The following is a 14,461-nucleotide window of genomic DNA, read 5'->3' on the forward strand; positions in this document are numbered from 1 at the left end:
CTTGAACGTGCGCTTGGCTTCATCGGGGGCGCAAATTCCATGGCACGCGATACTGGCTGCTCACTAGGCAGCTCGTCTGAGAACAATCAGCGCAGTCCTGGAGCAGCCGCTTAGCAGAAGTAGATGCAGGCATCGCACCTTGGTCCACCAACTGGCGGTCATACTGTCTCATCTTCTTCGTCTTCTTCGTCTTCTTCGTCATCACTCTCGTCTCCGACCCGGTAGAAAATATTGGCCTTGACATCCTTGCTACCAGCGTTGCAGTAGATGAAGGCACGTTTCTCCATCCAAACAGTTCCGTCGCTTCGTGTGAATGAAATCGTGGATATTACATGATCGTTCACTAGAAGCTGAATAAGTTGGAATCGTGTAGATCATGGCTGTCAACGGAGCAAAGAGCGGACGGTAGTTCTCCCTATCAGCGGTTCTGTAACACTTCACATTTCACTACGGATTTGGCAGAGTTTCACCTCCTATGCTCGCGTCTCGGCCGACCACCTCTCCTTCTTGATATAGAATTCGGAAGCCTCAGCTTCAATTTGAGTCTCCTCAGCTGCCGTCGACACTAATCCAGTCTTCTAGCTAGCTTCTTGACGGATACGACGCTCTCATCTAAGTCAGCGTCCACAAAGCCCGCGATTATCTTTATTTGGTCAAGCAGAAACGAGACACCCATAGTGTCCGTGTGCAGGAAGTTCCATTTCTCCTTAATGCTCTTTTGGACGCGCTTGGGTGCGTTCAGAATTGAACCTGTGTAGACGGGCCTGCGTCGAAGCTTGCTGAATTGCCAGTATACCATGGAAATACAACAGGTGTCCTGCGAGGAAACATAACTTTCACAGGTTAAAATCTGATAAACACAGTAACCCATCTCCCACAATACGCACGGACAGGCCAGGCTGTGCTGCCCGGTTGCGCACCGGTTGTGCGCCGATAGGGATCGGACTCTGAATGCATGTTTTGTTCGGGTGGTGCACACCAGAATCCAGCAGCCTTTAGTGTGATGCACTCACCCAGCCATTCAAAGAAGCAACGCCATCCGGCAAAGAGCAGCGCGGCCCCATCCCACTTCGGCGGCGACCACTCGTCTCCCAGCGCCCGGACGGCAGCTTCCGAGGGCAGCCCACAACCGGGCAAGTGATGCGCAGCTTATGTAGTTGGTGGTGTGTGTCTGCGAGCTCTGATCGTTGTGCTGTATGTGGATTTGTACGTGTGCAGGTGGAAACGAGCACGATAGGCGACTAACTCCGAAAGGTGTAACCCTCGTACGTATTGAATACCAAACATGCAAGCTAACATGTACGTGAACTAACAGCGCCGCTGTCGCTAGATGGAGAGACGCTGGATCACATCAAGGTCAGAACCGGCCCAACTGTGGCCGGACGTCCGAGGTCCGGCAGAACGGCAACTTCGCCTCGTTTCCGCTTGCGCCTGCTGATCAACACCTCTCTTTCACTGCTATCGACGTGAACGCTGACGCGAAGGGCGAATAGAACATGGATGCACGCACCAAACGCGAACCAGTAGGATCACGGGCACCACTGACGCAGGACGTCAAAAGGCCAGCCGTCCGTAGGCTCTCCTTCATACTCCTTCCTGGCGTAGTTCACGCCCATCTGCGCTGTCACCGCGATGGTCTCTTCGCTGCGATTATTCGGCGCAACGAGAACACGAGGTGCTGGTAGGGATATCACCCGGATAATGCAGCAGGCTCCAGCGCGCACAGCGTCCAGGTCCTGGTCTCGTGCCACACCTAGCAGTTTCTCGCGCACCAACTCTGACACCCTGCGCGCGAGGGTGGGTGGCGGACACACGGCAAACTCGAAAGCTCGCGCACTACTCGACTGATCTTGGCAACACGCACTCAGCTCCCGCAATAGCGTCCCCATTTTGAGCCGGCGGCGCAGCGTGTAGTCACGCTTCAATAGGGCGTTGGACGTCTCGGCGGGGTTGTTCGTGGAGGTGAATCCACTCGGCGGGGCGAGCACTTGCCACGCCGTGAAGTGGACAGTCAGCCATTGCCCGTGAATGTACTGCGCGAACGGAACCAGACATGGCTCACTCATCCATCCCTGCAAAATGGGACGCAGCATCTCCATGTATTCGGTTTGGCTCCGAGCGAAGTGCAGGCCGTAAAGCTCTCGTAGAACCCGTGCTTGTAAGCCCGAGGGAAGCAGCTTCACCCTCTCATGGACGTGCTTCATGGCGTGGAAGAAGCACATCAGGAAGCGGTACCTCGGGTGGTCCCCGAACACTGCAGCGAGAGCGTTGCATTGAGCTCGGTCGCCATCGGCCATCGCGTAGTGAACACTGGGATGCTTGTCGGAAATCCAGAAGTATACCCGGCGCAGCGAAAGCAGCGCAGCCTGGAACATCGGCTGCGTCTCATTCGACATCACAAAGAGGGCCACCAAGTGAAACCTGCGCGAGCGGTCCGACACGCCCACTAACAGCGCGGGGTAGTCGCACTGGTTTGTCTTGTAAGTCCCGTCCAAGTGTAGAATGAAGCTCTTGGGTGGCACAGTCATCCTCAACATCAGCGCCTTGGTTGAGCTGTCCACCAAGAACGGCCTCTTGTCGGAGCCGCTGCCGACTATGGGTTTGCCCTGGTTGTCCATGTACGAGGCGAACGTGAAGGGCTGGGTCATGGGCTCGGCCCCGGTGTACGCGTGCTCACAGATCAATGTCGTGAGCTCCTGGACGCGGTCGTGGTTCTCCATCTGGCCGTAGTGGTTGACAAAGTTCTGCACGGTCTTGAGCCTAGGCAACTCATCAAGAGGGGTGGCGAACTTGCGTGACAGCGCGTGCCGAATACGCATCGGGCGCAAGTGGTTCTCCGCCAGGTCGCGGCAGAACGCCTTTTGCGCGAGGGTCAACTTCCTGTGCCCTGGAGACGCGGCAGGTGAGCTGTGGTTCCCGAACTCGAAGATGGAGGCGTGCTCAGACTCCAGGCACGTGATCAGCTTCCCCCGCCACGTACACTTCACTGGGCTGGTCTCGGTGCAGGATTCCGAGCTGCACTCCAGCAGGCGATACCGCATCTTGTGGTCGCCACCAGGGCAGATCGTACACCCCATCGCTTGGCTCTTGTCGATGTCGAACGACTTGAGCCTAGCCATCACAGCCTCGGCTTCGGCGGCGTCGACATCGACAGCGATCTCTCGCCAGCTAACCCAGCGCGGCATGCTCGCTCGCTAGGACGTGCTTTCCGGGAATGTTGTGGGTCACACCACAAGCGGGCTGGAGGGCGCAGAGCGACCAGATTCGCCCTAGCCGCACCTCTTTTGCGCGCCTCCCGCGCCGTCAACTTGTACTGTGCTGCGAAGTGTGCTGGCACGACACTGTGTTGTGGTGACCAGTTTCTATGGATCTGACGCAGACTCATTGTGCTATGGCAGCACTGTATGGTGCGCGTAAGGCGTTCTCGTATCCTGCTCCAGCATGACGACCTCTTCCACAAGTGCCCCCAACAGCGTTTACACCAGCTTCAAATGCCCCCTGAAATTCTATCGTCCACAAATTCTTGAACCTCCTAAAACGTTGCCGGTTTTCGCCCAAATGGCTTCAAGATTTTTTCTGCGAAATAGTTTATCAATGATACGTTGATTGTCGGATATGCTCTTGATGCACTCAAAGCTGGAGTACGATCTTGTTGGCGCGGGCAAGCGCAGTGCCTGTCGGTGCTCTTTTCCCCCCGTCTTTTGCAGGTTGCGAAATATTGGGAGTAGCTGCAGCCAATTCCTGATGAACTTAGCCAGAGCGATAGAATTAGTGAGTGCTGAACGCATCCAAGGCAGACTCAACACCTCCTTCAGAACGAGATTCAGTGCATGACTACTGCATCCGTTGCAGAAAATCGTAATCTTCCGCTCGAGAGTTTCCTACGTCTTCTGCATGACAGGAGCATAACCAGTTGTCATAACCAGTTGTCACAGGTACCACTACTGATTGATGAGTGGCCGTGTTGATCTCATCGGTGACAGATCTAATTGCTTCAGCCACGTACTCGGATGTTTGTTCAGCTTCGCTTTGGTACACAGTTTAGATCTAGGTAGTCGTTCTTGGGAGGATTTCTTGTCTAGTCGTGGATCTTCGCCATCGGACCCAAGCATCAGGAACCCGAGCGTTCGACTCATCTCTCTTGGACGAGTCGTTGCGCGGGCGAGCCAACTTCTACGTGGATTTGCCTCCAAATACCGGGGTGTTCTCTCACCGGCCACCGGTCGGCGGTCACTCATATACAGCTTAGACAGTTTGCGATAACCAACCGCTGCTTGGCGCAAATCCGCCTTGGTATCAAGGAAACCCCTCAAGTACGTATCGCTTAAATGATATTGATTTTTATATTAACATGTAAAACATGCATAAATGCTTGATTTTAGCTTGGGATGGGCAAATGCAATCGTGACATTAATGACTTTTCGAGTGCAATTGCATTTTATGCATTAACGCCTTCACTTTAACCAAATGCAATGATCCTGTAAAAATAACAGACAGGACCCGAACTTCACCGGTGGTCATGCTACCCGAGATTGAGGCTGCTTACGGGATTCGGTGATTTCAGCCTCCAGGTGTAGCGGGGCTACACAGTCGGTTCACCTCCTACCTTAGTGCAACATGCACTAAGGGATACATTCAAGTTGACTACTCCACAAGGTGGTCCACATTCATAGCCAAAAGCATATGACTGGTAGAAAGTAACATCTTTCTACCAATGAGAGTCATTCAATAGATAGGGGTTCTGCCAGCCATCCAATGGCAGAACCTCTCATTAGAAATAACAGTTTTAGGAGGAAACCCAATTTACAATCAATACAGTTCTCATTTGGCACCAAAGCTATCGTTAGGTTCCTTTGTCTAGGTTTAAGTATACTTGCGGATACAAGTATACTGAACTTAAGCTAAATACACCTACGCTTCCTCATACACGTGCGCACACGTGTAAGCTTAAGTAGTGGGTCTAAGCAGACCCATTACACCAGGAGCGACTATCTGCGTTGGATGAGCGGCATCAACAATCAGCGCATGTGCAGGCATATTATCGTCAGTTGATGCTTACAAGGGAGCGGAACATGTACGTATTTGGCAGCTACCAGGGGGCCCGCTCGGTTTGGCGGCGGAATTCCTAGTTGCAACGTCTTCAACCCCGGACCTTAACTTCACTGCACGGCCAATGACAAGAGAACGCATGCACCCCACCTAGAAGGATTTCAATTACACAGAATACATCAACCCCGATGTGGATTGCAAACATTGCCCAACGAAGCTGGTCAAGTGCCAGCCGAGCCACTACTTACTTAGGGACCTGCCTTCGTGTCCCTAGTTAGATGAGGCTGAGAAGCTCAAGTGGGATTGCTTCGGAGAACCTGAAAAAAAAAAACGCAAGCGGAAGCGCCAAAAGTGCAAGAAGAGAAGCAAAATCATATCTCCTAGTGCCACGCAAAATTTTGTCATGACTGAAGCCTCGTTGCCCCAGTCGCAGCCGATCATGCCCTTCGCTGGGGATATGAACAACAAAGAGAAAAAAACGATTTCACTCAGATATCGCACGGGGCTTTTACGCTGCTGGTCTTCCGTGTCGGAGCATATAAATGCCTCGGATGCGCTAGGCTCTCGCACTTCTGCATCCCAAATGGAGATATATCTGCCTACTAGGAAAGCCTTGGCAGGATGCCTCCTGACGAAGGAGTTTGAACTTAAGAAGGCCGCGTTGGTTGCACGACTGCAGGATGAGCCAAAGCTGCGATGATATCGGATGGCTGGTCTAGCGTTAGCAAGGAGAAGATCGTCGATTGCGTCATTGTGCCTCCTCTGATGCGGCCTCTACTTTGATTCTCCACCGGCTCGGACCAGAACACCTGGCGCCACCCGTGGGATAAGGTTCAGGCATAACTGCCCGGCTACCCCCGCATTGTCTTGACGCCGGCCTCACTCGGTTCCTCATGTCTTGAAGCTGGAACGGTCATGAACGGACTTGGAAAACGTGGATCTCTTCTTCTCCAGGAAAACCCAATTTCCTCCCTCGTAGGAAATACCGAGGTACGGCGGCACAGCGCTACCCCGACTTCAACTTGATTTATAGTGTATACAACGCTTAATTCAGTCCTATGGTGAGGAGGACCAAGAGCGAGTGCTACCAAATGTTAGGTTTGGGTACGGCGCAGAAAGAAAGGGATGAAAACTGATCGACCTCAGCATACTGTTGATTCAGTTTTAAGCGAAAATCAACCGGAATACCGCCAACAATGTTTTTTATTCGCGAGCTGCTGTTACAGGCACTTTGAGTCAATAAGTGGTAATCTGTACTTAAATAAAGGCGGGACATCTCAGTCACTCAGCAACATGGAAAAAGATTTCGAATCTGACGCGGTTGAGATTTTGATAGCTAGCGCCCAAATCTAGTGACACTGCCAAATGTGATGGAAGAACGACAATTGCAGTGAGGACAAATCTTCGTCATTTAGATTGCTGAGATTGCAATAACCGATTTGTCTACAATCAATATACAATCTATATTTCCACAGCTCTGGGTTGACAATGAAGGGCAGGTAAGTGTCAGACTCACGTGACGAGCTCAATAATAAAGTGCTGAAAGTATTCGCGCCCCGGTCATCAAAAGACAAATCGGTGCGTAAGGAGATGTCGCGGGGTACGGCAGCGTCACGCTTGAGCTCGGACAGCCGGGGTCGGGCAAGTCGACTCCCATGAAGCTATTGAGTGGACAGTTCCCGATAGACAGACCCATCATGAAATGCTCTGCATCGGTGCTCCCCGTTGAAGCACCTGCCACAGTTCGTCAACCACGCCACACAAACGGATAAGCACCTACCAACGTTGGTCGTGTGCGAAACACTCAAATTTGCGCACGAGTGCTGTCGCTAAGCTTCGTGATAGTGCTGAGACCTATCTATTGCCTGAGGAACAAGCGCTTGCTGTCGCACGAAGTGTTGTCCAGTACTTTCCGCACGTCACTCTACAATCGCTAGGGACCACTGACCATTATGGTGAGCGATATGCATCGCGGCATCTCGGGTGAGATGGAGTTTGGTCTCAACTCCGTGACTTTCATGGACGAGATCAGCACGGGGCTTGACAGTGCTGCAGCCTTTGACATCACTGCTGCTCAACGGAGCACCGCAAAGCGACTCTAGCGCACTGTGACCTTCTCGCTGCTGCAACCATCGCCCGAGATGTTCTCTATTTTTGATGGCGTTCTGCCAGGCCTCGGGCAATACAGTATGATATTGTAACAAGACCGAGTCGTCAGTAGTAATTACGGCAGTATGAAGAGGAGCAATAATAATAACGGGACCAATATCAGTATATTGAAGTTGCATTACGTGCTTGGTTGATATTACCTATTCGGAGTCAACAAGCGACGAGGCGTTCCACAAGTCCCGATTCGCGCGCAAGAACGCCAGCATTTCGAAGTTAGCAGGCAGCATGCACGTCCGGTGAGGGGTCAAAACCTAACTTGCACTGCGAGAACAAACGTTCAACCGTTCGACATCGGGGGGACCATTTTGGCCAGAGGGTCATAGCTGATCGATGTCGCACCAGCGTTGCGAGGCTGATTTCTTCCTTGGAGTCTCACTGGCGTAGTTGTTGTCCGAACGCTCCTTCCTCTTTCCGGCGCTGACCTCCGGCTCCACCACGAAGCACTGCACGGAACGTGCTTCAGAGCATTCAACTTGCTACCGTTACCGATCTTGACCAAGGCAGCTTCAAATACAGGCGTGTGCACAATTTTTGCACTCGGGCGCAAGTGGTTGACCATGACGGAATAGTCATCGGTCACCTTGTCAAACAAAAGGCGTACATCCGCCATGCTTGTGCTCTCGTCTTGAAGTGTCTTGCAGACATTAGCCAGCTTCTTGAGGTGCTCGAGAAGGCTCATCAGCTTCTTGTGAACTGCTCCGGTAGGGACATTCTCTTCAACAGCATCAACCTGTCGAATAGCATCTCGAATGCGCTTATAGCGCAGCACCATCTCAAACGTCGAGGACCAGCGAGTCATATTCCGTTTGATAGGAACCAGGTCCGTGAAGTTCGCGAGCTCCACCGAATTGTTAGTTGCACCATGCGGTGGTTCAGGGCAGCAAGCTCGGTCTCATACGCGGCCAGATACCGGTTTACCGCCAAGTTGTAGCGGTGGCTCGCACAACCGACCAGGGGCAGCTCCAGTAGCGTAGCAATCTTCAGGTTGGTACTACAGCTATCACCAACCAGTAAGGCGACCATCGAGGTATTCTTGTTGTACAGAGCCAACACACGCATGAACATCTCGATGTGTACTTCAGCATCTTGACTACTCTCTTCGATGGGCGACAGCGCCAGTAGTCGCTCGCGGCGCTTGCCGTTCACGTGGTACATACAATAGACCACCACGTAGTGCACTGAAGAGTGGGACCAACCATTCCACATTACGCCGGACAGCTTGCCCATCGCCTTCTCAATCAGCACGCCGATCTTCTTCGAGCACCGCTGCATGGCGGACTTCAACGTCTTGGACAAGATGGGCTTCAGACAGGACATCAACCGCGTGAGCGGGTTGTCCACTTCCGAAATCGGTTGGTTTCTTTCGACAACCCATTGAGGCCATTTGTATCGGTGCTGGGTTGCCTCGGAGACGTAGCCGAAGCTGGTGATGGGAACATCTGACGCCCTCGAGTCATTGTATGTCGTCTCGAGTCGGGATGGGTGGAGATGAGATGGGACATCAAGTTGCTGTAGCTAAATCCAGGTTGCTGCTTGCGGGGGGCTCCACAGAGCTGGCACCGAAAGTCACCTTGCCCTATGTCTTCAAAGAAGAATGCGCAGATCTCTCGGTTAGGGGCCATCTTGTCGAAATGGAAATTGAATGAAGTACGGGCTGGAGTGTTGCGCGCTGACGTGCTGTCTGCAAACCAACCATTGCTTTCTCCGCCTGCCTGCCAGTCGTTGTGGTACCCAGCCCAAAATGCTACAGAACCGGTATTGTACTGGTATTATTGGGACAATATCGTATTTTATTGACTTTGTGTACAGCCAATAATCAATTATTGTAGTGGGGCAATACAGTAATTACGGTTTTGATATTATTTTTTCGAGGCAGTAGGAGCAGTACGAGACGAGCCCGTGGAGCACAAGCAAGTACCCTCGCCTTGCTCGAGAGTACGCAGATCTCTTCATTATTTCAGCAACAAGAAGAGAAGCTGAGATTGAACGTGTTCAAGGTCAAGAAAACCTCAGCACTTCAAGAAAGTATATGGATGCCATTCATGAATTTCAGCAGAGTTTCTGGTCCAGTCTGTGGACGCTTCTCAAACGCGAAGCTATCCTCACGAAGCTGCTGGGTGTCGTCAATACAGCCACGAATCTGTTGTAGAAGACACGTGATTTCTCTCACCACCAGCTTTCAAGATTTAGTTCTTTCGGCTTGCTTGTGTGGAAATTAGTTCGGCTTGCTTGTATGGAAATTAGTTTGAGTTAGGTGCAGTAGTATGACATCTCTAACAAGTCTTGGCTGGTTTTGCGGCCATTGTGCCGCGTCGGGTTTGCTTGATCACAGGCCCGGATATGATCAATGTAAAGGCACTTGCTAGTCTTTGAGTTCTATAATGTATTGCTCCGTGTGTTTAAAGTCTGTGGTGACGTGAGCTGCAAGGCGGCTATGTATCATAGTGCGTGAAAGTTCGGGTCGAACTCATGGATGACCTGAGAGTCCCGCTTGTGAGGCCTTGGCTTACTTGCACGTTGCTCGAGCAGACGATGTTGCGCGAGCGCGGTGGATAAATAAAAATGTGTGCATTGTGACCTCCGTTCTATGAGTGAACTCTGGATATAAAACCAATACGCTGCTACACTTACGCGATGGCGCTGGAGTCGAGACGCTCGCTGAAGAACGCGTCGAGTTTAGCTGCAAGAGGCACAAACACGTCTGGGTTCAAATAGCAAGCCACTGCCGCAAGGGCCTCGAGAAATTCAGCCAGCGTCATCAGGACGCTTTCTTCGTGCTGCCTAATCTTCGACTTGATCTTCGGTTCGACGGTTCTCGCCTGTGGAATATCGTCGGCAGAAGTTGGCACTACTTCGGGTGCCAAGTCGAAGTGAATGCTTTCTCGCTCGAGCTGTAAAGTTTCGGCCAAAATGTGCTGGACATCGTCGAAGTGCAACAAGTTGTCGCGAAAAAGGTCGAAGTGCTGGCAGCAATTGACGAAGCCGTTTGCAGACAGCATTTTCGAGGAACCACGAAGACCGACACTGTCCTGATTTGCAAATCGTGATTCAGGTTTCACTTCGCTCGCAACAAAGTGCACGTACATGGAGCGTAGCTTCTTATGGTGTGTGGTAAACACCTCCCGGCACTCGAACGTTAGCAGTTGTGGTGGGAACACGTTGCTCTTCTCCTCATCAGCGTGCATGGCGTTCGGGAAAATGATCTCTTCCAGAAATTTGCGAAATCGTTGGTCTAAGGTTGCGATCATTCCATTATCCCCTCTCCACTGCACGCGGCCGCTGCGAATGATGTGAACAAGGGCCTCCACAAACTCTGCCTGGGACATCTCACGTGCATTTCCGCTGCCAGATTGTTTTGTTGGGGCCGAAAGCGTATGCGTAAGAGGTAGCATTGAAGTGGCAGTTTCCACTGAGGCTGCAACATCGGGGCATATTTTCTCGAACACGCTCTGAACTAGGTCGTACGGGAATGGCCGAGCCTTGCCAAAAACTTGGCATTCCTTCAGGAACACGTAAAACTCTGCCAGCGACATAGTGACAGATATTTTGTGAAAGAAGCGTGCTTCATCTACCACACTGTCCCCTCCAGATGCACCAAGACATAAACGACTGCTATCAATGTTCGCGTAGAAGCGATAAATGCGCCTGAAATGCTCGTAGTGCTCCTCCAATACCTCTTCAACTCGCTGCAGCTCTTCACTCAATTCTTCACTTGTCTGCTTGCTCTCACTTTGACCAAGAAATACTTCAGCAATTTTTGTTCTATGCAGAGTCGTCAACATATATTTCTCGCGCCAAACTCGTCGATCAACCAGCTCGAATGGGGCTTGCTCACGACCTCGGCGAACGAGTAGTCGGAGAGCATCTTGCTGTATCCGACGTTGCAGACACCCCCACACCCGCAGCGCGATACTTCGCTTTGAGCAAGCATACTGCACTGTGTTCACAGCATTCTGGAGTACGATGCTAGCCTTAGCCAGCAAATGAGGAGGTGTTGTCACTTCCGGAGGAATCTTTGTCGCTTCCAGGACGTCAAATGAGGTATGTAGTTCTCTCCATTGACATCGCACGGAATCCCAAATTGTCCGGGCATCGTTTAGTGCCACTTGGGCTTCATTCCACGGGTATGTACTAGTTGGGTTAGATGATTGTCCAGTTTCTGGTGGCTGAGTCGTTAGGCTTGGATGCTCGCATACTAGGAATCCGAACAAGCAAAACACCAGATCACTTGCCATTTCGTTGGTGAGGACATGATCACACAGAAACGTTGGGCAGGCTGGATTCAACTGCTCCGCTAAAGCAGTGCGCAGTTCCTCACGAGTTGGAAATGGGGAATTCTTTGACATCGCATTGGCAGCGGCAGAGCCAGCGGTAGTTCGTGATAGTAATGTGAATGTGCTCTGCATTCTAGCAGGCCTTGCTGGTTGCCGTCGACGCTTGAGCATTAGCAAACGATGAAGGATGTGGCGAAGTGCGTAGCAGCAGTGCATGTCCGAGGAAAAGTTTTGAATCAAGCCTGCGTTGGATGGGAAAAAATGACGAAAGGAGCCTCCGCACTGTTCAAGCTGAAAGTTAATCCATCTGAGAACCAATAGTTCCGAAGGCAGGTTAAGAAGATCCGATTCGTCTTCTCCTTTCAAAAGTAGAACGCTCACGTCAACATAGTCGTCTGCAGAAACTGCATCCAACATGTTTTGCAGGTAGTCGCACTCGCAGTCGACGAACGCAAAGCACAGCTTCCCCCACTGGTTGGAAATGGTTTGTAGCTTTCGTTCCTGGCTCTGTCGAACTCGAAGCTCCAGTTGGGTGAGTAGTTCCTCCAGAGACAACGTGTGTCTTTTAGCCAAGTCCAGATGCTCACGATGGGCTTTCATTTCCACCTTCGCACTTTCGATCTGCACTTGTAGCCTTCCAATAAGTTCCTGAAAATCATGTTTGTTGTCTCGAAAAAGCTGAATCTGTTCGTGTAACTTGCGAACCTTTTCAGCCACCGCGTAGTCATTCCAACGACGAAACAGGCGCATGAGCTTCTGCTTCGCCCAACGCCAGCGAGTCTTTTCGAGTAGAACACGCGTGTACTTCTTGCGGATAATGATCTTTTTCCAATCCGCCAAAGTCTGTCGCATTACCAGTCTCCCCCATCGATTAGCAAGGCGATCAACCATGAACTCATTGTTACGCAACCTCTTGAGCATGAACTGATGCAGTGCATCAAGTCGGGATCTGTGTCAATGTACAACACAGAAAGCAACACGTCAGTCTGGATTTCCCCATTATAACTCGTGGCAGACACTCACAGACGCTGCTCCAGTGAATCCTTTTCGGCAAGAACCTCCTTAAGCTCCGTAAAGTAAGCTCGCCGTGCAAGCGATACTTTCAAGGTTTCTGGTGCAAAAAAGTTTCCTCCGTTTTCTAGTGTCAATACTTGAGTCTTCATCTCCGACGTCGGAGAAGAATCGTTCATGTATGTTGCTCGTTCCAACTCTGCTCGCGTCATGCGTGTTAGGTTCTGAAAACGTGGGAACTTGGTGCTAATTTTTGCCAGCACATCGAAGCAAATTGCTGTTCGTAGAGGATTTGGGACTCCGAGGTGATCCGTGGACAGCAGAGCCATTGAAAAATCGTACTCGAAACGAGAAGCTGCAGCGACATTGAATGTGGAGTAGCCACACAGTCAGTGCACTGAGATTAATCTGCTCAATGGTAGACGCTAGAATCCTACCTTGTTGCTCAAAATCTTGCTCTTCTGCGACGCACTTAATACTCCACATCTCAATATTCCTTAATCGCTGCACCTGCTCGCTCTTGAATGAAGACTCAACTGCCTCACGCTTTAAAGGTTGAAGCGTGCTACCACGGGCAACCTTGGACCCGTTCCTTGCCTCCTCTTCCTCTAAATACCCTGCTCGCACGACCTCATCAGACTGCATTACTCTCGTGGGAATCCTTTGGTAAACCAAGACGACTTTCTATCGAGACGTTTCTAGGATCGGCAGGACTCACGATCGTTTCCTCGCACCAGAATTGCCGTTGACGCTATTCCTGACACTAATAACCTTTGTGCGGTGAAGGAGATCAGGACCATCAACGCGGTGCACTTCTGCAAGTGCAGCAGATTGTTCAGTCATTTTCCGGTAGAACTTCTCAATCCCTGCTTCTTGACTACAGAAAATGACAGACTACGTCCCGTGTGCTACACCTCCTTCAAAGGGGTTCTTCTCCCGCATCAACCCTCTCACGATATTCGATGACGTAGACACGCTTACGCCGAGCGAGTTTCTTCGGGACTTCTACACAAGACGAGGCCTACAAGACAAGCTAGAAGATGTGGACGCTCTGGTCCAAGCGTACGGTCATCAAATGCATCTACTCTACGCTGAACTCGACAAGAAGTACGTGAAAAACGCTTGGGCTTTAAGGTGCGCTAGTTCTCCGATCGTAACCTATACTGTTCCCTTTGCGAAGGTATGGCACAACGTTCTCTACAAACCCGCCACCCATTTCGACCGAAACCCGCAAGGCTGAACCTGTGGCGATGTATTCATACGTCGCTCCAACGACACCAAGAAGCCCCAGCAAGCCCCCCGTCAACAAAAGTGAGTACACCAATCTCATACAACGAACTTGGTTTTGCGCACGACCTAACTTTCTTGTTTCAGTTGTCCTACTTGGAAATTCAGGTGTCGGCAAAACCAATTTGATCAGTCGTCTTCACAAGGGCGAGTTCAACGAAGATTTCGCTTCTACTATCGGCGTGGAGTTTCTTACCCACGCTATCAAGGTCGACAACGCCGACGTGAAAGCACAAATCTGGGATACCGCTGGACAGGAACGATTCCACGCCATGATGTCGACATACTACCGGAAGGCGGCGGGTGCGTTGTTGGTCTTCGATGTTGGCAACCGAACAAGCTTGCTCGATGTCGAGAGATGGCTCGATCAGTTGCTCAACGTTGCTGAACCCGGACTGCACGCAACACTCGTCGGCAACAAGTGCGATCTTCCTGCAGACAAACGAGCTGTGTCGTCGGAGGAAGCTCGGCAATTTGCAGCTGCGCACCACATGGCATACATCGAGACGTCAGCGAAGACGGGGCTCAACGTTGAAGAAGCCTTCCGTGACCTCGTTGTCGCTATTCATCGAGCGCGACTAGATGATTTTCAAGAAAGCTCACTTGCCACCATCGAGATCAACGCCAAAACAACTAGCTCAAGCTCGCTTTTCGACTGCAAGTTTTTCTAA

At 51.2% G+C, this 14,461-nt stretch overlaps 2 protein-coding genes across 2 annotated transcripts; one reads left to right on the plus strand and one right to left on the minus strand.

Annotated features, from left to right (window-relative positions):
- Window positions 1–9,845: 9,845 nt before the first annotated feature.
- Window positions 9,846–13,148, minus strand: KRP23_5541 (uncharacterized protein; the record flags this gene model as incomplete). The annotated part of the gene is made up of 4 exons (XM_067890622.1): window positions 9,846–10,947; window positions 11,908–12,441; window positions 12,516–12,858; window positions 12,941–13,148. 4 exons carry the CDS (start codon window positions 13,146–13,148, stop codon window positions 9,846–9,848), a joined length of 2,187 nt encoding a protein of 728 aa, XP_067747153.1.
- A 241-nt stretch (window positions 13,149–13,389) lies between these two features.
- KRP23_5542 (Ras-related protein Rab-11B) lies at window positions 13,390–14,461 on the plus strand (the record flags this gene model as incomplete). Its single annotated transcript, XM_067890623.1, has 3 exons — window positions 13,390–13,610; window positions 13,684–13,814; window positions 13,899–14,461. 3 exons carry the CDS (start codon window positions 13,390–13,392, stop codon window positions 14,459–14,461), a joined length of 915 nt encoding a protein of 304 aa, XP_067747154.1.

The sequence above is a fragment of the Phytophthora ramorum genome, assembly GCF_020800215.1.
Source record: "Phytophthora ramorum isolate Pr-102 chromosome Unknown Phyram_PR-102_s0004, whole genome shotgun sequence".
NCBI classification, from domain to species: domain Eukaryota; phylum Oomycota; class Peronosporomycetes; order Peronosporales; family Peronosporaceae; genus Phytophthora; species Phytophthora ramorum.